Raw genomic sequence first — 24,088 nt, 5'->3', positions numbered from 1 at the left:
CTACAACAAAAGCACCTGATGGTGGAGCAACAGCCACAATGAGTAGCCTGTTAAATAAAAACAATATATAGGAGCCTCTCCTACAATTTTCTACGGCTAATAGCTATATATAGGAGCTCTCCTACAATTTTCAACTACTAATAGCAGCAATATATACCAGTGACAACCTTCAACTGACGTTTTTCTTTTTGCTATACTACTGAATATAGTCTTATTTGACCAAACAACCTATCAGACAATATAGACCAAAGGGACGATAGAAATCATTAAGAGAACCTCCAGTGCTAAAATTTTGAGCTGCATGAACTGAGAAAGGGGCCCTTCTAGAATCCATTGAACAATGAGATGATAGGGTCCTATCAATTAGTGAAGCAACCATGAAAGATGTACAATGGGAAGAATAGCTGAAACATAGTTTTGGAGGCATCACGCACAATGCCTCACTTAGGATGTTGTCGTGCAAACCGATTCATAGTGGAGAGAGGTGTGAGAGAGGGAATCGTGTGTCCAAACAGAATTTTGAGCTAGATGTGCACATAGAACCAAGAGATATGAGAATGTCTATATATTTCTTATTATACACCTTAAAACAATTCCCCCTTTTTAATCTCCCCAATCCCCCTAGCTTAACCAATCTCCCAAGCCCCCTACCTAACCACCTTGTATTATAACCACCTCCTTAACCAATCCCCAACTCTACCACCCCTTTCCCCCCCCCCCCTGTTACCTACTGCCCCATGATCTCCTTTGTTTACCACACCCATGCATGGGAGCCGCAAGATCTAAAACGATTTGTTAGGAATGGACTACCCTTGAGAGGATACCAACCCCATTGATGCTTATCTAAGGAAATATAGGAAATGGGTCTCTTTTGTGGGAGGACACCCCTCCGTTCATATTCTTTAAAGGACACAAGTATTGAAACAATCAATGATATGATGAGAAAACACTCATTGCAACTTTTCAAAGAGTCAAGATCATGACAGAGCTTTATGTTTTCCATTCCTCCTTAAAGGTTTGGAAAAAGCATCACAAATGTGGTAAGTGTGGAAATGAGTTGAATTTAATATATTCACCAATTCAATATTTGTAGTAAGCTTTGTCACATATCATAACTTTCCTGTGTTTGATGCTTTTTGAAAAACAAGGGAATAAGTCTATGTCGGAGTGCTTTGTAATCTTAGGTTGTGTTGACATACTTTGAATGTGGTAAATTAGTGGCCCCAATTATATAATTTATGAATACTATTTGAAAAATGTAAATGATAGAAATGGTGACTTGAACAAGATACTGACATCAAACATGATAGCTTGCATATTTATGCTTAAGTCATAAATCCATTTTTATCTATTAGCATTGAAAAACTGCCAAAAACCATACCAACTTTTCGAAATTCAAAAATGATGACCGCCATGATATGTATCTTTCTAAGTCTATTAACTTAACAATTTGCATTTTTAGACATTCAATCAATTGTAAAAGCATTGTGATGATTTGTTTGTATTTCTCTTGTTTTGATTTGTTTGAATGGAATATTATTATGTCAAACAAAATTCATAAATGATTCACCTCTCTCACTACAATTAGATGGTGTAGGCAAAAAGGACAAAATTGATGGGGTAAAAAGGAATTGACAAGGGACGTGTGCTTGGTGAATGATAAAAGGACAAAATTGATGGGGCATGTTCTACTATACACTACAATTAGATGGTGTAGGCATTTTGATTTTGAAACAATTGATAATTAAAATTTGATTTAGTTTTCTCTTTGCTTGAACTCTCATATTTAGTCTCCTGCTATGCCTGGTTTGTAGTTGTAGCACATTCATAACTGCCTTTTTTGGTTGTGTGTGTTATTCAAAGACCCTTTCAATGAGTTTGATGTAATTATGATAGTGTTTGAAGGACATATTTTCATTAATGGTGACAAATCAATAAATTCACCTTACAGAAGTGGCATGTTGTTGGAGAAATGTGCACCTATCCTACTGATGTGTTACATAGATTGCACAATTCACATTCGTTATGAATGAGATGGCTCTCGTTGCACCACCCATGTGCCCAATTTTGTGCTATTGTGATAATGCTTCCATCCATGCCATCCATCCATGTAACCACCTTGAACTTATGATGTGTCTTGCCCATAGTTGCACCACATTCGTGCTCTCATAGGCCCTCAATGGTGTACAGAGGAAATTTTAATTCCTTAAGACTCTGTACACATTGCCCACCAACCAAAAAGACAAGAGCGTTTTGGGGTGGAAGCATGATTGGGTGGACTTGCTCGCTATGTCCCGGACACCACTAGCAAGGCGGTAGCCACCATGTAGCTTGTTGGTAGATCGAAAGGCATCAAATTAGAAAAGGGCTTATGATATATAGCTTTGAACATGTGGAAAGCTACCTACAAGTTTTGAATTCTCCCTCCCCATGGTTGAAATTTCGCTCATGTTGGGGATTCTCTCTCCAAATCTGCTTTTGTAGCTCAGATCCGCATCTGTAGCTCAGACCTCTCTCTCGGATGTGAGGGAAATGCTATATTGGAAAAGAAGAGGTTTTTTTATCTGCTCACAAGTGAAATGGAAACACACAGTGTATGTGTGTGTGTGTGTTTTTTTTTGGGGGGGGGGGATGTGTGTACCTATATATGTATGTTAATGGTGTTCTAGCATGGTGAGTTGAAGGCCTAGGGACTCAAGGCAAGTTTGGCATGCTACATGTCGAATCCAAGAAAGCACATGATGATATCTCTTACCTTAAGCCATGTCATGTCAAGATCTATAACAAATCTTTGCCGTTTGCAATTCTAGACAACTAGTATTTTCACATCATGAATCAATCACCTACAAAGGGGAATATTAAAATTTGATATTCTGGTAAATCATTTATATTTATGTGTGCACATGTGCATGCGTGTGTGTGTGTGTGTTACTTGATCACATGTACATCTATGTCATACACCATTGTGAACACATGTTAAATCCAAGAAAACACATGATGACATGTCTTACCTTAAGCCATGTCATGTCAAGATCTATAACGAATCTTTGAGCTTGCAATTCTAAAAAACTAGTATTTGCACATCAAGAGTCAATCACCTATGAAAAGGAAATTTAAAATTTGATGTACTTGTAAATCATTAGTATTTCAACAGTGAAATCTTGGATAAGATGTGATCTCACTACTTGGACTCTAGTATCTACTACATGCTTTGTAACATTCAAAGCCTTAGATTTAGAGTTCCCAAGGTTCATAAAATCATAGTGGGGTGATACTAGATAAGACTAGCGCTTAATAGATCTAACCTCCCCTTTCTAGATATAACTCCTGAAATTTACTTAATCTTGGTTCAACCTTGCATCCACGTTGTATATTGTAAATAATAGTTTCAATGATTTTCTCTTAGCGATCACATTAGTTTCGAAATTAAGGCAAACAGGAAACATCTAGTGAGAGAATATACCAAGTATGCATATCGCCAACAAAGGCACTGTTGCAATAAGCATATCACCCCACCAAAAAAGGGGAAACAGCCAGGCCATGTGGCAATTTAGTTTAAAGGTGAGCGCGATGTGTCAGGAAGCATGGAAAGAGTTTACCACGTGTCGAACTAAGAACAAGGTAGAGAGGAGAACTATCATGACCACTAAAACAACACCCAATTTGGAAGTAACAAGGACGAAGCATGATTAAGAACAACCATATGCAAATAATAACAAACGCATTCCACTAGTCATCACTGAACCACAGGAGACAGATCTCAACGACCAACACAACATCAAAGGGATCACGGCAAGGCAAAAAGAGCTGAATGATATTATTGGCCTGATGAGCCACAAAGAATTGATGCAGTATACGTGGGCTATTTGAGCTGTTCTTTACATTTTTCCCTGCAATAATTCCAGCGCCTTGTTCTCTATTTACAAAGTGGAACTAAAAACTAGCATCCCATGCAACATCATGTATGTTACTCTCGATAGTACAAAGTATGGCCATTGCATGATTGATTAACACAAAGAGCAATAGGTAATGGTACTTGTCTTCCTGTAGTAAAATCTATATTAGCAAAACTAGGTTAAAGACGTACACAGGTATCCCACTAAAACTTACCTTGACAAATGATGTAGGATGCAGCTCCAATAACAGACACATTCAATGGGAGACGACCTCTTATACATTCCATCTTCAATCAAGAGATACCCCAATAGGTACCATAGAAGACAATCAATCAAAGTGTCACCGCGGACATTCTCTTCAGTGATGAGGCTATTTGATAGGACTGAGAACACCAGCGGATGAAAATGAGCCACTAATTTTTGTGGAAAAGATGACTGTCACTTGACCTTGTATCTCTCATCTTGGTGTCTCATCGTTACGTAATGTCCTTTGGACTTGATACCCAGCTTGTGTAGGAATTTTCGACAAAGATAAAACTTGTTAAGTATATTCATTATAGGCTTGGACTGTGAAATTGGAAAAAGGAGTGCCAAGGAGAAGGGGGAATCTAAGATATCCTAATGTAATGTGAAATGCTCACTCAACGTTTTCTTTTGTTTTTACAAAATGACACATTTCCCTGGCCCTAAGTCATTCACGCAGCTTGGGCTTGCCTCAAGCCAACTATGTCTTGTTCGTGGACCTGCTTCAAGTGTACTACTAGTCATGTGCCTAGTGTACCAAAAAATGTAGAAAAGGGATGGCACCCACTTGAACCTGGATGTAGAAAACTAGAAAGCGGTGGGTGATTACCAATTCATCTTAGTACACGATTAAAATACAAGCCTTTGAATACCCCTTAGTGAGGCTCATAACTGCATATATCGTTTTACATAAAGAGCTGAATTGTTTCAGTACTCAAAAGAATAACAGAATGGCTCAATAGCTCACAAGAAAGACAGCAAAAACTGCTGCTTCTTAGCCTCAATCATGTACAAATTCTCAACCATACCAAGTCGTCACAATGCACTCACGTTCAAGACTATACCCAACATTGGAAGCAGGTCACACTGATCACTACCACTTATTGTTAGCACAAGTCACTGTCTCACCGTTGAAAGGTGTTACTGATCAATAATATTTACTGTAGGAAAAAAGTGAATGCTCATTTTCTTCAGCATTTTTAAAACTGTCTTCTTTCGGTGTCAAGTTTGGATTACGAGCATTAATAAGCATTGTTCAATGCCAGTATTTGAACCACATGGGACGGAGAGACCAAAGCTATATGTTACTGTACAAGGCGCAAGCCTGAGACAGCTGCTCATGGTCAAAAGCAACCATATTGAGCACGAAGCACCTGAGACAGCTGCACGTGGTGAAAAAGCAACCATATTGAAAATTGGAAAGCATGCTGGATCTTTCACTGGCCACCATTGGAGTTGTTCGAAGCTCTCATGTCTTAACCAACCAGGGAAATCAACAACTCGAAAACCAGGGCTTTAGCATCAAGGTACGAGTTCACTAAATCTAAACTGCCAACAAATCAGTAGAGTTTTTATCCAGAGAGCACAGGGTTTGGTCCAATCAAGCTGTACTAGCTCCTCCATTGTCTTGATCCAGTTGAAATGGGAAACCTTTGAGACTTTGCAACACTCCAAAAACAATGGCCCTTTTGCAAACGCTCGACTGCCTAATCCATCCACAAATTGTATGAAGTGCAGCTCCAAAACTTGGTTAGATCAGGCCAATGAGGTGGTGCCTCTATCTTCATCTTGAGGTTTCATGGGAAGATTCCCTGTGGACATTGCGTCAAAGCTACAAGACCCTATATTGCCATGCCCACGAGTGGGCCAGGGAATTCCTTCGCGGCTACATGGTATTGGAGCTGGCTTGGCAATGTAGGTAGGGACAATTTGCCCTGGCATAACCACTGAAACGCCTGTTGCGTATCTCTTCTCCTGTAATTGTTTGTCAAGCAAATATCAGATAAGGCTGTGTCAGTCCCACATGAGAAAGCAACGCTCAACAATGCACATCATGAAGCATCATAAGTTTTGATAGCAAGATCATCCATTTACAGCAAATGAATTCTTACACTAGGCTTAGATACAGTGCACATTGAAAATGTCATTTGCGAAACAAAAAACTGGACCTGCCAGTCCATGCAAGACCTCATGATCTGAGCGGATAGACATGCCATTCGATGCAAGACCTCATGATCTGAGCGGATAGACATACACAGTAGCATGGAAAAACTGTAGACAAGCACTGAACTTACAAAGATCGTGTGGTCTCTCTTCACCGCAACCTGCCGTGTAGAGTCTTCGCTTACATCGGATCCCCTGTTGTGGATTGGAAGAGACGAAACAGATGGCCGACGCAGGAATCTCTCGAAAATAGCAACAACTAGGAACAAGGAGATGAGCACGGCTGTTGCAACAAACCCAAATGAAACCGCATTCACAGAAGAACTACCGTGTTTCCAATAATCGTGTGTGCCTACGGGAGGCGGTTTGAGTGCCGCCCTGGGTGGAGCAGACGGAATCTGAGAGATCATCCCCATAAACGCAGCTGAATGTATAGTAGAAGATTGATCCATCCTCAAAACAGAGATCTTCCTGAGTACAAATTTGGCAGCTGAAGTAGATCGAAGAGAGGCAACTTCCACCAAACTAGTCATAACATTGGTCGCCTCCTGGAGATGGCAGTCCTAGCTTGGGACGACAAAGACGACGCAATCGTTCCCATCAGCCCCGCCATCTCCAAATACAACATTGATGAGATAAATTGACCAGTTTGGAAAAACACATCCGGTGCCTCGTAGTGCATTGGAAGGTGGGTAACTTGGACAATGGACTCCAGCTATCAGCAATGCCTCTCAGATCCTGAACACGCAGACCATAGTACAGACGTATGGATGGTCAACCAAGACTCGTAGGATCAATAGGGAGGAAGGTCCGATTGAGAAGCACTAGCAAAAATACGAACACCAATCAGGCAAATTACACACCTCTCATTCTATGTGGACAGCATCAGCTTCATTGATACAAAAACGACATAACAACGATCTCTACATTATTGGCTGGTGTGATATCTCGAGCTGATTGGAGGTAGAGTCCGGCCAGGTCCATCCAATTTCAGATCATGCTCAGAAACCATTCGTGACGTGCAGAAGCTCTCAAGCAAGTCCAGCAAAAACACACACACATGGATTGATTACGAGGCCCTCCACTCGTTCCTTAGCTCACACAAAAGCCTTTTGTAATCAGGCACCGCGTGTGATTTGCTAGCCGCTCCAGTGATTCTTTGGCGGTTCGTACGTTGTATCAAAGTCAGGAAGGCAGGCACACCCACGCCTACAAAACATACACCCAGTGATGGGGAGTTGGGGGGAAACGATTGATTGCCTGCCAATTATTCTCTGGAAATTGAGTGAGGCCAGGTCTTGAATCTTGATGTCTGTAACGTGGGTCACCACCAGAGAGAGAGAGAGAGAGCGCGAAATTGCTTCCAAGCATCTTCCTTTCTTCCTATAGATATAGAGATAGAGAGGTTAAAAGTGATTCCGTTAGAGAGGGGAAGACACTCTTTCTTTCTGAAGAGAGCTTGATTCTGTTGAGAGCCAGCCAGCAGAGATATGCACTGTTAGAGAGAGAGAGAGAGAGAGAGAGACATAGACACCTGTACTCTGAATAGATGATACCTACATGTAGTGGGAAGTGGGCACGCAAAAAGCCTGGCAGGTGCTGCCTGGCCTTTGAAGGGCTCATCGGGACAGTGTTTTCAAGTTATTTGCCTCTCTTGGATTCTGTGCCACTTTCGCTTAGAGGTCTCTTCTCATTTCTCCCATTAGACGGAAAGGGGTGTTAGAAACCCTTTCCGAGGAGTGAACGACGAGCAGCCGGTCGGCCTTTGTGTTTCTGTTGGGGGTATTTCTGCTGTGGGTTCTGTTGACTTGGAGTTGGAAAGGGAAATTGAGGGGTGTGGTAGCAGGATTAAGGAGACTTGGCTAGGAACAAATTTGATTTGTGGAGGACTTCTCATGGGTTTGACACATTTGTGGTGTTGAGGATTTAGATTTGAGTGTTTTTTATTCCATGTTGAGGAAGTTTATTGTGGAGATTAGAAGGGATGATGGGTCTTTTTATTAAATTGGTACAGTCATGGCTTTGTTTAAGTCATTTGGTCGAATTTTGAGACATGAGCAGGAGCTCAGAATTGCTATGAGTGGGGTTGATGAGGTGCCTTTCAATATGGTTAAGACGTTGCTGTGGGAATAGCTATTTGAGAAAATGGTTTGCAGGCTACTAAGAAGTATGATGTCATTGGTTTGAGGGATGAAATGATGGTGTTGAGTGATCTAGATTTTACATGCTTTCACCCTAGAGGGTTACAAAAGTGATTGGCATTTTATTTGTTGTTGCATTTTGTTGTTTATGGTGGATCAAAGCTTCATGGTGTTCAGTGCACAGAGTTTATTTGTGGTGAAGATCATTTATTTGGTTTGTCTGTTTGTATTCTGTAGTGGATTCTTTTGATTATTAGTTGTTTTTTTTCCAGGTTTCATGATCGTCTCAGTAAGAATCATAAGCTGAGTTTAAGACGTTATTCTGATGGTCATCTTAGGAAGCCAGTGAAATGTTATGAGTCAGATCTTATATTGACTTATGATCAGCTAGTTAGGCATTTTCCTCCTTTGGTGCTCGGAGATGAGAATTTGCTGTATATTTTCTTATAGCCAATTGATAGCCCACACACTATTGTAAGTTTTTTTTTTTTGGGTATTTATTTATTGGTATTGTGTGTAGTTTTTTGGTAAGTTGATTTGTGTGTTTTTGTTTTGTAGGTGTGGTATAATAGAAACAGGGTGGGTGAGAAAACTCTAAAAGGTTTGGTTGCAATAATGGTAGAAACTGCAACAGGAGAACATCGTGAGAAGTTGACCAATAAAAGTCTTCGTTCGACTGTTGCAACTCGGTTGTCTATGGCTAGAGGTCTAGATGAAGTTGCTGTGCATTTTAATGGGCACAAATGTGTTTCTAGTTTGCAAAAATGAGTGGGAGTCAACAGATTGTTGCATGTCAGTCGATTGTTTCATGTTTTTACAAGGAAGATGGGAATAGGAGAATGTGGGATGAAGTTGTTGCTGAATGTGCACAAGGTTATGCCATGAGAGCGGATAGTGTTTGCCCTTCAGTGTTGAGTGATTCTTCATGTGGAGTTTCTGCAAGTTCTAGTTTTGTTTGCGCGTTACTGTTTCTATTGCAATTTCTAGTGGTGGTTTGGGAGGAGGTGTCCTTGCTTCTAAGCAGTGTGATGTTGTTTGTAGCATGGGGACGATTGTGTCTACAGGTCTTGGATCAGTTGGAGATCTTAGGTGTAATGTTGGTTTTCCTGTTAGTTGTCTAGTATATGGAAGTGTGAAGTATGGTTCAACTTTTGGTGGTTTTGGAGGTGTTGGTCTTGTTTAAGATGTTTTGCCAGTTGGTGGATTTTATGGTAGTTTTTATCCAGTTTGTGGAGGTGTAGGTGGTGGTTCGTATGGGCCAAGATTTGGAGGTGGTGGTGGGGTTGGTTCTGCTAGAGATTTTCTGTGTTGGTGGCTTTAATGGAGTTCATGACGATGTTGGTAGCTATTCATATGTTTCAAATTTTGCATCTATAGATTTGCTAGACGTTTCTTATCTAGTTCTACTTTTCATCCATTTTATGGAGCGTTAGGTGGTTTTTCGTCTGGGTCAGGATTTGGATATGATGTAGGTGTTGGCACTGTTGGGTATTTGTCTAGTGGTGGTGATGCTGTAGCTAGCGGTGATTATGGTGCTAGTGTTGAACGTTGTTTTGGTCTTGCTGGTGTTGGAGTTGAAGTTTCTTCTCGTGTTCCTGGAGTTCCTATTTTTGTTGATGGTGCTGTTGGAAGCTTGAGGAATGTTACTCATTTTGGTGCTCTTCTTCAAGAGGATGAGAATTTTCTAAACTGTTTGGCAAAGTGTGGTGTTGATAATGGTTCTAAGCAGTGTCGGAAGGATGATGGTGAATTGGTGAATGTTGTTGGGGGGGAGAGAGAGAGAGAGAGAGAGAGAGAGAGAGTGTGTGTGTGTGTGTGTGAGAGAGAGAGAGAGAGAGAGAGAGAGAGAAGGGGGGGGGGGGGAGAAAATGATGGGGCCATAAATGGAAATTTAGCTTCTTAGAGAAAACTCCATCAATTAGGCCAATGCCCTAGGGGCAAACAAGCCAATATTAGAAACACGATGAATGATGAAATCATTCGTAAGGCCTGCCCAAGATCCAAAATAGGGGAAAAGAAGATGAATTGGATGTGCAACATGGAAAAGGGGGCGAAAAGCTCAGTGAGAGAGAGAGAGAGAGAGAGAGAGAGAGAGAGGTAGAGAGAGAGAGAGGATGGAGGATTTCAAGGACAAAAATAGCAAGTGAAACTTGGAGCAATCATAAAAAGACAAAAAATAAACCTAAAAATTATCGAATTTTCCCTTTGCAAGGAAAACGATCACTTTACTAAAGCCTACCCTCACAGGGCAGGCCAACAAGAAAAAGAGGAAGAGGAAAAGGTGGAGATCACATGCCCAAAACCGATCACAAAAGATCTCAACAAAAAATAAATAAAATGATTTTTATCTTTGTCATCAAGACAAACTGGTCACTATACCGTACCCTCCTTGGGGCAAGCCAAAAATATATGCATGACCTATGTAGGAGGGGGGGGGAGAGAGACATTGATTTGACTTTCCTAATCCTCTAGTCTACTACTATAAGGTTTGCCATAGGATCCCCAAATTGGATTCAAAAATGAGAAATCAATCTCTCTCTCTCTCTCTCTCTCTCTCTCTCTCTCTCTCTCTCTCTCACACACACACACACACACACACACACACACACACACACACACACACATGCGCGCGTGCGCGCACACAGGCATCGACCTTGATGGATCGCAAGGAGGCACACACATTATGATGGTTGGAATGTCCAAAGATTCATTGCTAGCCATGTAGAGCCTTCTCTCCATAAACGTGTGTCCTTTATGTAAGTCAAAATTATAGAGGCCTTAATTGAGGAGTTACAGGCTATATCCTCAACTATACATGATTATAGGGTATCTAACTATCACGGTTCTCTTAAATGAAGTAACCAAGAACAACAATAGCAACCCCTTCCCACCATCTCCCTTTCAAAATAGAATCCCTTATCGGCTCTAGGAGCCTAATTCGGTTGATTGGCTTTTGGTGGCACAGATTGAGAATAGATTTGTCCTAAGTACTGATGAGAAGGATCTATCACAAGCAGTCCTTGAGTAGGTCCTTGAATCCTAGCCTGCAAACATAGTGGCACCTTGGAGGGAGGATTAGTGGGTAATGGGCCAAACTCATCTAAGGAAGATCTCAGCTAGAGTGGTATACTAGGAGAGCAGGGAGATTCTCTACTTCCCAAGCTGAATAAGAAATGGGCGATAAGAAGAGGCGTGGCCTAGTGGAGACAATGCGCCTTTGCATGATATGGAAAAACCTTATTGTGGGTAAAGCCCGGTTCCTACTTTGGAAGGTAATTCTCTTATGGCTACTCTTGAAGGGAAAAATCTCCAGGCACCTCCCAATCTCTCCAGCATGTCCTCTCTGTAATAAAGCGGCAAAAGCAATGAGTCATTTGATGAAGCTTGGCACAAGGTCAAGAAGGCCATTTAGGAGTCTAGCCTCATGGTGAAATTCTTCCTCAGATCCAGATGGCGAATAGTGCTGCTATGAGAACATGTGATGCTTCTAGTGTCCCTTGTTGCCTGTTGGCCATACATTAGGGCGGCAGTCTTGATAGCCATTTGGGAGTTTTGCAATAATTTTGTCTTCAATGTGGCAGAGGGGGTAGGATATGGAGAGCACTATTTCTACTTAGGTCAAGGATTTACTTAGAGACGAGAGCTAGGTTTTGAAAGGAAAGTTCTACATGATAAGTAGGAATCTCTTGGTGGTAGGGACCCATATCCGGGTCTAGGGTTTTTTCTAGTTGCATGTAGTGTAGGCTATGGGTGGGTGGCCCTTTTTGTTCAGCCAAGTTTTGTATAAGGTCTTTTCTTTGGGCTTGACTAGACCCTTAATATATTCGATATGGTAATTGAAAAAAGAAGAAAGAATCCTTTATGTGATCAGGTTTTTTTCATGTCTCAATGTTAAATCCCCACTCTTAAGTATTACAACACTATTGACATCTCATCCAAGTTAGAGAAGCAAGTATCTTAATTGTTGGGCACAAATTTATGTATACAAGACCATAGATGACTTTGAAGGATTTTAAAAGGATTTCAAGCCATGCTTTATAAGTCATAGGCATGGCATGGCATATGTACATGTGTTCTTAGCTAAAGCCTAGCACTGATTTGGACACTCTTTAGACAATCACACAACCAATGTTAAAGTCACCTTTGCACATCTTCATTGTTTGCAAGGCACATCTTCATTGTTTACAAGGCCTCCCTTGTGGACTTTTCCACCTTAGTTTGATATATGATATAGATCAAATTGGGTTTCTCAAAGTCGCATTATCCATCATGGAGCTCATTGATACTTCATACTCTCATATTTCAAAGATTTTAAAAATAAAAAACTCAATTGTGTTTGCAAGTCAATATCAAGATAAAAGCTCATGTGGGAAAACTTGTGCATGTAGGAGGTCGATTGATGTCTTTTGGCCTGTTAAATACTGCCCTACATGCCAACTGCTTTGGGGATAGGCATCTCACCCTGCTTTCCCTATTCCTTCAAGATAGTTTACGTTATGGATGTTTGATGTTATATTTTGTGTGCTACCTCATTGTTAAGATCAGATTAAACTTTTCCTTCCACTATGTCAAAGCCGTATATAGAATTGAACGGCTAGAAACCCATTACAAGGCTACAAACATGTATCCAAGCGATCACATGGAAACTAATCTATAACCCATTGAAATTCATTAGCATTACCTCACCAGAGGAGTGATTTATTGGGACATAGAAGTTGGTTAGTTGACTATTGTTGTGTGTTTAAGAGCCTTTTATATTATGCTTTATGGATGATAATGCTAACCTTTTGTGTTCTACCTCATTGTGGATGATTGATAATTGGTGTTTAGCTTCTATATTATGTTTTATGGATGATTAATGTTAACCTTCTATGTGCTAAATCATTGTTTAAAATGCATCAAAATTTGAACAAAAAATATGTGCATCTAGTCATAGCCAATTGTCCATTTGCAAACATCAACTACAAGGGGATGAGGTAGTAAGGAAGGTGTCTTATGAAAATGATTCACAATCACAATATCCATGATTATCTTAATGATACAAAGGCCTAAAATCACTTTTCAGTGATAATGACATTTTAACATAATATATTTTAGTGGGCCAAAAATTCCTTCTCGAGATTTAGTATATTGACTACGAGTTGATGTTAAGATTTCTTTAAAAAAATGTGCTGGCTGTTCACTCGCATTTCAAATTAGAAAATAATCCCTTGTGATTTTTTACATTCACATTGAGATTCGCTTATTAGTAGATCATTATATAACTAGATACTTATATGCTTAAGTCTTAAGATGGAAATGTACATTAATAAAGAAAGATCGCACATGGTCCTCTTGCTTTTGTTAAGATTTATTAATTTCTCTTCTTATAGCTATTTATATTGTTTGCAAGGTGGTGCTCTTGTGGACGCACATTCTATGTACATGATGTTTATGACCTATGTTGGGAAACACTCAAATAGCATCACTTGTATTAAGATCATGGTGCTTGATGTGAAGGCAATTAGACTTAGAAACATAAATTTGGGTCCTCGTTTCACCAAAAAGAGTTTGAACACATCTTTACTCCAAATCTTCTCTTGCATAGTTATGGGCTTACAAATACATTTTATCAAACTTGCTACACCACTTTTCAATCGTGAGAGGCTAATTGGTTTTCTAAGGATAGGTTTCAACTTATCAATGGCATTTTCCTTATCTTTCATAGCAATAGTTATCTTGTAAAGCATGTGTTGTGTGCCACCCGTTTTTCATGTGACATGTTGGACCAGTATACTTTTGAAGTCTCTGTGTTCCAATAGGAACTATATAAGCATGAGGGGAAACAAACAATAAAATAGGTATTGAATGTTGTGTTTCTACTTCAGGATCTTTGTCATGCCCACCTAATGAATAACAAAAGACAGTCCTTTTATAATTTCAAAATAAGAAGCCCTTTGTTAATTTCCAAATGTGTGGGAAAGTTCTGTTGAGAGATCACGCTCAACATCATGTGATCATATGTGCATAGCACTAACACTTATAGAGTGCTATAAAGGCAAGGGTTAGATGCCCTAACCCTAACCCTAAATGGGTTTGTATATATTCTACATATTCAACTAAATCTAGTGTATAGTTAGTCATTTGTGGTGTGCTCTCTAGCTGTGCCCTCTCTCCTCATCTCCACTCTTCTCCTCTGTCCTCTTCATATTTTGTCATGGTATTAGAGCATGGTTTAGCCTTCCACTGAGGTGCCATCCTTATGAGAGAGATTGAGTGATTGAGAGATTGAGCGATCAATTTTTCTCTTCTGTGGTGAGAGAAAAAATTCCATTCATTGAAAGAAATTTTCCATCCATAGATTTCCATTCATCTCCTTAGAGAATTTGTGAGAGATTTCTAAGAGATCCTTCATTTCCGCTGAGAGATTCTTGGGAGAGAAAGAGAGATAGTTTCAGTTTATTCTGCGAAAGAGAGTGAGATTTTGTTGTTGACAAAGAGACTAGGCTCCTTAAATAGAGATCTAGTTCTTTGCTATGTGCGAGAGGGTTCATGGAGAAAATAAGACTCTCTCATTCTTTTCTATTCTAAGAGAGAGCAATTCGGTGCCTTGTGAAGATGTTGTAGTTCCAATGAGCATCTTCGCCAGGTCATGCACAACGGCCATCAACAGCTCTAGAGCAAGCGACTTCATCGCCATGACAACAGCTCCAAAATGAAATGCGCGCCTTGGCTCCCGACAGCCTCAAGTACGTCTACTGGAGAACTGCGCACAGCTCTCCTCCCAACCAGCCGATGCTCCAAACGCCTTCAAGCCCTAGACCTCTCCAATCAGCCAGCGCTCCTACTACTTGCTCCAATGACCTTGCAGCTGATGGGCTGCTACGCTATAGAGGCACTGCTCCACCAGGCCATCCAATGCTCTCATCGGCAGTCAAATGCATAGCCTCTCCAAACGACTCCTTGAACGGAGCTTCAACAGCGCAACCTACTCCACCAAGCACTCCCGACGGGCCTCGCCTCCAGTAAACAACGACCAAACGCATGTTTGGACCAACCAACCGTGGCTCCAAGGCTCCAAGCCTCTCCATCGACCTACGCGGCTCCTCCTATAGCACCTGCGACTCGAACAAGTCCTCTCCAACAAGGTCATCCAACTACCTCTCCTCGGTGGCTGCTCTCATCTCCAGCCCATCAACGGCTTCTAGCTCTCCCCACATCCCTAAGCCAATCTACTCTAAAAACAAACCATCAACACAACTGCCTTGCAAGCCTCGTGGCTCTCACCTCAATGACACTCCCGCAGACAGTAACACTTGGCCTTCCTCCTCGGTGAGGTCCTCGGGGTATGCTACATGTATTGTTTCAAAATTGCTCATTGAGGACTCAAGTTAGTCTTGGAGAGCTTGTAGCACTCGATTGAAGAGGATTGTAATGCCGAGGGGGTTGTAAGTGGTGGACTGGTATGCCACAAGATGCCCTTGAGATTGAATTGCAGAAGCTCAGCCATAGGTCTGCATCCAATTAATGTCTGCTTGCAGACTTTTAGGGGTGCAGACCCACTAGTTGAGTTCCTCAAGCTTTGCGATTTGCATCACATCATCTTCCACTTGATAATTAGTAGACTCTGTGAGATGATGCGGCATAAGCAGCAGGCTTGGAAATTTAGTAGAATGGGATGGGTGGCGAAAGTTTGGAGGTTAGAGGGGAAAAAAAGAGAGAGACTAGAGGGTTGGAGATGTAAGGAAAAATAAGACATGGCTAGGATGGGGCGGTAGTGATCGAGGTTACAGCAGTGGTGGAGGACTGTTTTGAGGGCGTTAGGAGGGAGTGGGGCTATGAGATCTAGGTGGAACATAAGGTTTTGTGAGTGGAGTGCATCGAAGTGCATCTGTAGTGTTTGTGGGATGGTGTGTGGTGTGAGTGTGTAAGTGGTGAGCTATGCGGAGACCTCCTTGTACATTCTAAACTTTGTCTGCTCCTGTTCTTCCAACTCTACCTATTTAATTGACTGGGGGTGCATTGTCATTTGTTCTACTCTTAAAGCAACACTATCAAAGCCCGTTCTTGCACTAGGAGATCCTATACGGTTTGGATCTAGTGCTCGTAGCTCTCTTGAGTCCTGACGTGCTGGACCTCTACCTGCACCTTTTGTTCCAATTCTATTCGGAGGCCGAACTCCACTTTGTCAGCCTGGTCTATGAGAGGTTGGACCAGGGATTTGCTGGTGGGATAGCTCACCCTTGAGCTTTGTCATTGCTAGCTCAAGATCCTCAGTCTTTGTGCAGTACTCCTCTGCTCTGCTTATGGCCGCTTGCCCTGTGGCTTGGACAGCAGCCATCATTGTGTGGTTGTCATGCATGTAGAGAGCTATGCCTAGAGGAGAGTTGCTAAGAGCTATGAGGCATGTTCTTACCTCCTTTGTGGAGTTGTTTGTGCCACCTATGGAAGCTACGCCATGGTTTTGAATAAGTTTTGCTCCATCAGGTCTGCACGTGAGAGCTGCTCGCGAGACTGACATGTGGTTGTAGCCACTTGGTGCCCAATATTTGGGCACATTGCAAAATTGTAAAGCCTTGGCGAGGCTTGCCATGGAGAGGAGGAGGTACCAGTGATGAAGGATGTGGTCTCTTGGGCCGTTGCTATGGTCGAGACCTGGGGTGCAACGGGAGTTACGGGCATGGCTTTGGCTCCTGGGGGTGGAGGCCAATGGTGACCATCTTGTCACCATTAACTATCTCCCAGGTGACCATCTCGTCACCTGGGAGGAACTCGATTAAGATGGGCTCCTACTGAGCCCCTTTGCCCTTGTCCTGAGGATTTGCTCACTGAGTCGTAGTTGGCAGCTTAGGAATTCTTGCATCTAGCGATCCTCATATTGTGCGAGCACAACTGAGTGAGGTTCGGTTGCACAAGACCGCCGATCAAGAGACACTGGGCTCTGTCCTTGCTCGCTTGGGCTTGACCTCTGCTTCTTCTAGCTCTATATGAGCTGGTTCGGTGGTGAATTTTTCAGCCAACCCATAGCCGATAGGCAAATGCTATTGCAGCATGTGGCATAGAATCGGCATAGAGAGCATTGGGTTGCTGATGACTTCCTTGTGCATTTTGAGGTCGTCCCTCATCTAGTTGGAGAAATAATCTACCAAATTTGTAACCTAAGGATTCGCCAACCACAACAAGATATTGGGCTCAATGGACTAATGGTGGTCCATGTGCCTTACTTGCATTAGCCACCACTGCAGGGCTCTTGTTGCTGGTCTTTCCACTTTTGGCTTGAGAATTTCGGTGAAGTGGATTCGACCTTTGCTTTTCTTTTGGTCTTAGTGGCAGAATTTGCTGAGGGCGTCCAGCTTCTTCTTCATTGCATACTTGTCACTAAGGACCAGAAGATCGAAGGCAGAATGTACTCTGCTTGATTGAGGTGGTAGTAGTGGGGAGTGCCCATTGCATCATGCAAGACACCCACATTGGTATTGCTATTGTACACCTAGAGGAACTCTCCTAAGAGTTTCATGTCCAGGTGGCATGGAAGGCGGTCTGCCACTCTGCTCAAGCCTGCAACTCTTAGTGCATCTTGCACCTCTAGCTCCTTGAGTGCCGCATAAGCTCTGCTAATGTGTGGTAATGGAGGGTGTAATCATGTCCCTCATAGGCAAAGCATGAGTGAATGGCACATGCATCTAATTCCTAGAGCCTGGCTTCCCCAAGTGGTGAGTGCGTTTGGGAATGCACGACTTTGTAAACTCCTTCTATGGGAGCCAGGGTTTGCTTTCTTAACCTTGAGTGGGGCATGCCTATTGGTGTTAGACCCTCCTGGATGGCCTATCTCATAGACAGTTCCTCCTCCCCTTGCAAATTTTCGATGGGGGATTCGGAGGGCATGTGGATGGCCTGTGGAAGAGGAGGTCGAGGATGGAGTCCCAGCTCCATTTCGAATATCAAGTAACGAGGGAATCAGTGGAAGAGGAAGAGTGGGAGGACATAAATTGACTGTGCAAGCTAGCTGTGGAAGAGGCAGGGGGCTATGAGAATTCTGATGAAATTTTGGCAGAGTCTTAGGGAAATCACTATGGCGATGACCCAATGGGATAGGGCTCTTTATATAGTTTTTGTATCCCCATGGTCGGTGGGATCTTCAGATGGCAATAGTCAGTGAGATGTGTGGATGGCCATAGTCGGTGGAATATAGTGATTGATGGCCGTGATCGGCATGATATGTAGATGGTGAGACGGCCGGTGAGATATCTGGATGGTGACGGTCGGCGGGATTCTTTGATATGGCGAGTCAGTGTGATCTTTGGATGGCGACGGTTGATGGGGTAACGCTATAGCAACAACCAATGGGATACTATCTGAGAAGAGTAGGGAAAGGGAAAGAGGGGAAAAGTATAAAGGAGTGGGAAGGTGGGAGGGAGATGCATTGGTGCAGTGTGGGACGGATTGTGAGGTCAATGTGCAAGATTACAAAAAAAATGCAAAAGGGATGTACTGACCCTAATCACCTAGTGCTTACCGTGGATTTGTGTGTGTGTAGGTGTAAGGTAGTGACTTGTGGGTTGCGGGTGCATTGAGTGATATGCCTACCATACTGACTCACCTAGAGCTAGACTTGACGATCACGAGGAATGTGGTGTAGATGGATGTCGTGCTACCGCATAGCATGTAAAAGCCATATAGAGCATGTTCCCAACTTGTGTCTTACCTTGGATGCTAGAGGCACATTGGCATTATGACTAGTTATCGCGGAATGGTCCTTTGTCGAGGGGGAAGTGGGTTCTTGTGTGACTGCCTTTGGCATAGACCCTTGCTCTCATGAGTAGGGTGGCATCGTTGGAGATGGTACGACCATAATTACCCTCGAGGTTTCGCCTTCAGATTTGGAGGGAGGTTCTTGTGTAACACCCCGCATTGTAGGGGTCAACTCTTGTGTTTCTCATTCATTGCCTTGGGCAATTTTTGTGTTGACTTGGATAATTCATGGCTTTAGAGCACGTTTAGCACTCTGGGGATGGACTGCTATACTCGGTTCATTGGTAGGTTCTTATGGTTTTGCATCTCGGGTCGAGATAGGTTCTTGTATTGCTACCTTTACAACCTTCGTGGTTTGTAACTTAAACTTTAGCACCCAGGTGACCTGCTTGCCTCAATCTTCCAAGAGCTTCATGGTGGGGACCCATCATTTGGGGAGATGCTGTAGTTGAGGAGGTGGATTGGAGCCTAGAGTCCAAAGCATGAGATGGTGGCATGTCCTTCTTCTTGGCATGGATGCTTTTGGAAGAGACATCTCTAGAGCAATTAGGGACTTCTTTGCTGCCAAGCCGCCTGGTTGTTGGTTCCAGTTGAAGTAGCATTGAGCATAGAGGATAGCCTCTTGTACTACTGTTCATGACTTTCCTAAGTGGAGGACGGCAATGGCAGCAAAATGGGCAATGGCACCGCGTTGCCACTATGGTTGGCCTTCTGCTCCCTTCAAGGTTGGTGGACTCTTTTTTGGGGGTAGGAGGTAGATGGGACTTCTGGTCGGTGCTCCCATAGAACTTTGTTGTCGTGAGCCACCGGTGAGGGTGGAACTGAAGGAGCAGGACTTGGTCCACATAGCAAGACTACCTCCGTTCTACCACCATTTGTGAGTGAAGAAGTCTGGGTTCGCCAATCAATGATAGTTCACGGCGTAGCACCAGGTCCTTCCCAATATGATCTATTCATTACTTGCTTCTATGGGGAGAACATAAAAGTGTATTTCTTCTGCCTAGTGAACAATTGTTAGACTTAAATTCACAAAACCCAAGGTGCAAATGAGTTGTCCATTAATAGGCCTTACCAAAGCGACAGTGAGGTTTAGGGGTACTTGTAGCTTTTCCCATACCTTGCAGGAGATGTTGTGGCTTGCTCCCAAATACACGAGTGCTTTGATGCACATGCGCAAGACCTGCAGTTGAACAAGCAACCTAGCTGGTTCTACTATTAGCTCATCTATTAGTTCCACAAGTTCAGTTGTTGCCTTAAGTAGTGTCATTTGCTTATGTTGTCTGAACTAAGCATTACAGGCTCTGGTTTCTTTGATGGCCTGGCGTTTCATCGTGGCTACCTCAGCCTTGAGTTATGGATGGCTTGAAGGGTAGACATTATGAGTGGTCTATAGTATCTTTTTAGTTTGCTCCCATTAGGGTAGCCATCCATTTATGTTGCATCAAGGGTGGCTATTCGGCACACCCCTTGTGGAATAATCTCAACCATGTGGTAGGGACACATATCTCGATACTTGAGCTTGTGCTTGGTATTGAGAACACAATAGAGGAGTTCCAAATCTCCCTCCACCAAGACCTTGTTCTTGAGGTTGCGGTCAAACCACTTTTTGCATCGGGCCTTCTCCACCCAGAGAGAGTAGGCTGCCCGCAACCTTGTCTCTTCTTACCTTTCAAGGTCAACTAGCCATTCTGCTAACTCATTCTAGGTAAGCCTTTCCTTACCGATAAGATGGAGGCTAGGCACTACATACTCCATTGGCATCATCGCCTCCACCTCGAAGGCTAGGCAGAAGGGTGTACAGTACGTGGCCACCTTGTAGGATGTTTCGTAGGCCCATAATGCTACTATGAGCTTATGCTCCCAGGCAGTATGACTGGCCTCTACTATACAAGTTACGATCTTACAAGTTTTATTGGAGCTCTCAGCCAAGCCATTTTCCCTAGGGTAATATGGCATTGACTTCCTATGTATGATCATAAATTCACTAGTCTCAGGATTGTCTCAGGATTGCTATCATTTCGTTGAGGAAATGAGTTCCTTGGTCACTCATGAAAGACAAATTGATATATGTGTATGTGTGTGCCTATGGGCTAGGAGTGTGTGAGTGTAGGTGTGCTAGAAGGTTCTCGTGTGATTGAGAGAATCAGGGAGTGACTATAGGATCTAAGGATTCCATCCTAAGATCATTGATGATGTCACAGATGTATGCTCTCTTGCCTATATATTGGGCTTTCTCCATGAATAAAGTGTTGAGTTCATTGTTCGAGTTCCATTGATGCTCCAACATTTGGTATTAGAGCTAGATTACAAGCCTCCATGAGCCTAGTCTAGAACTCTTCCTCTAGGACCCTAGATTCTCCTAGATTCCTCAAGATTTCTCATCTTCCCCAAATGGAGGTTTCTCTTCTACCTTCCCTCTTGAAATGCCTTAAGCTTGTTCTCCACCTACAAGCCACCATTGCCCATGCCCTCTCTGTTGTACCTTCCCCTCGTTAGGGTGCACTTCCACCCCGAAGGAATTTTGAATGTAGAGCTTCTATAGCTCGTGCCACCTTCATCTTCAGCCCATTTCATTTCTATAAATTGCACCTACTGGAGCCACCATTCATCAAATTCTTTGAGGAGAAGTTAGGCGACCTTATGAGCCAACTACTAGTGAATTCTAAAGGCAAATGGTCAAGTAAATGAGGTGTATTGATGGAAAAACTAGTCGGATTTAGAGCTTCTGGCTATGGCAACCTGATGCGCTTTTTGGCTCAAGCTTGGTACTGGCTATTCTCCATCAGTAGACCTTTCATTGTGCATTGAATTCCCTTAAAGAGCTACTCTCATATGGTTGAAATTCATCCCCCAAGGTTGCTCTATTTTTTTTAAGCATTTTTTATAGTTCTTGACGTTTAATGCTAAAGAAAATGCTAAGTTGATGCTTGAGGTATGAAATGAGGTTAAAGTACAGAATCAGAGAATGATTTTTCAGTCTAAAGCTCAATTGGCATTGATTGCTTATCAAAATGCCAAGTTCTCAATGCTCTTCCAATGCTAAGCACTTGAAGAAGACTATAAGAAGGACAAAGTACAAGGTAAAGAAGAACCCAGTTAAGAGGATTTGGGAGAAGCTAACTGGTTATGCATATGCCAAACAACTAGGTTTTTCTAAATTTTATCTAGCAATTTGCATCTATATGGTGAAGGTGATTTCTTTGTTCAAAAAGACTGATCTTTTGTAAAGGGATTAGAAATTGCCATTAAATTGGTAAGACCTTCCCAAATGGCCTCCAAAATCAAGATAGATAAGTTTGAGGGAGAGGGTTTTCATACTTGGTAGACCAAAATGAAATTTATCCTCATGAAAAAGTGGATTTGGAAGGTGGCTAATGGAAAGAAAATAAACCAACAACTAGGGAAGGAGAAGATTTATGGCTCCCTAAGGATGAAAAAGCACTAGCCATAATTGCTCTTGGATTGAGTGATTCTTTTATCCACCACATTGATGGTTGTGAGACTACTCATGCTGCATGGACTCATCTTGAGCATGTTTTTGGAGCACATGGGAGATGTTCCAAGTTTAGCTTTCTCATCAAATTCTTTGACATGAAATTGGATAAAGGAGAATCCATCTCTTCACATTTAAATTCTATGAAGAGCATACTGACTCAGTTATTTGGCATCAAGTTTAATCTTGATGAAGACATTGTAATTGCTATCTTACTTAGAAGCCTAACTGAGGAATATGGCACTATTGTTACCACTCTCACCAATATACCAAAGACTAGTTTGGTGGAAATTGAGGCATCCCTCTTGGAAGAGGAAAGGAAAATCAAATAGAGGAATGACTACAAAGAACATGGGGCATATTTGACCAAAAGCAACTTCAAAGGCAAGAGCAAAATGAAGTGCAACTTTTGTGGAAAACCTGGACATTTTGAAAAATAATGCTATGCAAAGAAGAGATGTTCAGCAAACCTTGTGGAAGAAGCAGAGAGACAGAAAACGAAGAAGAACCAGAGGATGTTAAAGCTCTCACTGCTTACACCACCCAAGTCAATTTTGACAAAGGTGATGACCCATATGTTTTCTAAGTTATTTGTGTGTGAGGTTAATAATGGTTCTCTGCCATGGATAGTCCATCCTTAAATTATTGTTACTCTTTTGTTTGAGATTTTTCCTTGTTGGACTCATGGGGATGTTAAAGCTCTCACTGCTTACACCACCCAAGTCAATTTTGACAAAGGTGATGACCCATATGTTTTCTAAGTTATTTGTGTGTGAGGTTAATAATGGTTCTCTGCCATGGATAGTCCATCCTTAAATTATTGTTACTCTTTTGTTTGAGATTTTTCCTTGTTGGACTCATGGGGATTTCCATACATAGTCATTATCTATCTCCCAATTGTAAACCAAGAGTCCTAGGAGTGAGTCACATGTTGGGGCCATGTGCGTTGCCACATCATGGTGGGCAAACCATGGAGCATCCCATGTACTACTGCTAAGGGATGAGGTCATCAATTTGTAGGGGGGAATGAAGGACAAATTGATATATGTGTGTGTGTGCCTATGGGCTAGGAGTCCTATGGTAGGAGTGTGTGAGTGTAGGTGTGCTAGAAGGTTCTAGTGTGATTGAGAGAATCAGGTAGTGATTATAGGATCTAAGGATTCCATCATGAGATCATTGATGATGTCACAGATGTATGCTCTCTTGCACTGTGCTAGAAGGTTCTAGTGTGATTGAGAGAATCAGGGAGTGATTATAGGATCTAAGGATTCCATCATGAGATCATTGATGATAAGCAAAGGAAAGACCTTGTTGGCAAGGAGATGTATTGCAACGAGCTTATATGGTTAATTAAGAATCACCTCAAAATATTCATCAAAGCACATGCAAAGCACACTGTAAAGCACAAGTAGAAACTAGTCACAAACAATTCTCAAAGCTATTACAAGAGAAGCCATGCATGAGTGATATGGCCACACAAGAGGACCAAGTGGCATTGACAAAGGAGTCCAACAAAAGATCCAATTGAATGTGTGATTCCTTAACTTGGAGTATACATGGCTCCAAGTAGTCACATAGTAGTGAGAATGCAACCTCAAATCACTTCATCATGGCAAAAACTAGTATAGAAGTAGTTAATT

The 24,088-nt window shown here is 42.2% G+C and overlaps 1 protein-coding gene across 2 annotated transcripts; it reads right to left on the bottom strand.

Annotated features, from left to right (window-relative positions):
* Nucleotides 1-5,309: 5,309 nt before the first annotated feature.
* Nucleotides 5,310-7,714, bottom strand: LOC147903270 (uncharacterized). Of its 2 annotated transcripts, XM_087372592.1 has the most exons (3): nucleotides 6,947-7,714; nucleotides 6,215-6,821; nucleotides 5,310-5,894 (listed from the first exon to the last, which is right to left on the bottom strand). In XM_087372592.1, the coding sequence occupies exons 2-3, from the start codon at nucleotides 6,614-6,616 to the stop codon at nucleotides 5,676-5,678; spliced, it is 621 nt and encodes a 206-aa protein (XP_087228718.1). In that variant the 5' UTR covers nucleotides 6,617-6,821; nucleotides 6,947-7,714; the 3' UTR covers nucleotides 5,310-5,675. The 2 variants fall into 2 exon arrangements, with proteins under 2 accessions (XP_087228718.1, XP_087228720.1); XM_087372594.1 differs by having other exon boundaries at nucleotides 6,215-7,714.
* Nucleotides 7,715-24,088: the final 16,374 nt, after the last annotated feature.

The sequence above is a fragment of the Dipteris shenzhenensis genome, chromosome 3 (genome assembly GCF_047967505.1).
Source record: "Dipteris shenzhenensis isolate YYH24624 ecotype China chromosome 3, Dip_SZ_1.0, whole genome shotgun sequence".
NCBI lineage: Eukaryota > Viridiplantae > Streptophyta > Polypodiopsida > Gleicheniales > Dipteridaceae > Dipteris > Dipteris shenzhenensis.
The sequence above is the reverse complement of the archived record's forward strand: the minus strand, read 5'-3'. Positions and strand labels throughout refer to the sequence as shown.

Coding starts and splice junctions, on each gene's coding strand:
- LOC147903270 (XM_087372594.1), bottom strand. CDS start 6,616: ATGACTAGTTTGGTGGAAGTTGCCTCTCTTCGATCTACTTCAGCTGCC. Junction 5,895..6,214: donor AGAGAGACCACACGATCTTT/GTAAGTTCAGTG, acceptor AAACAATTACAG/GAGAAGAGATACGCAACAGG.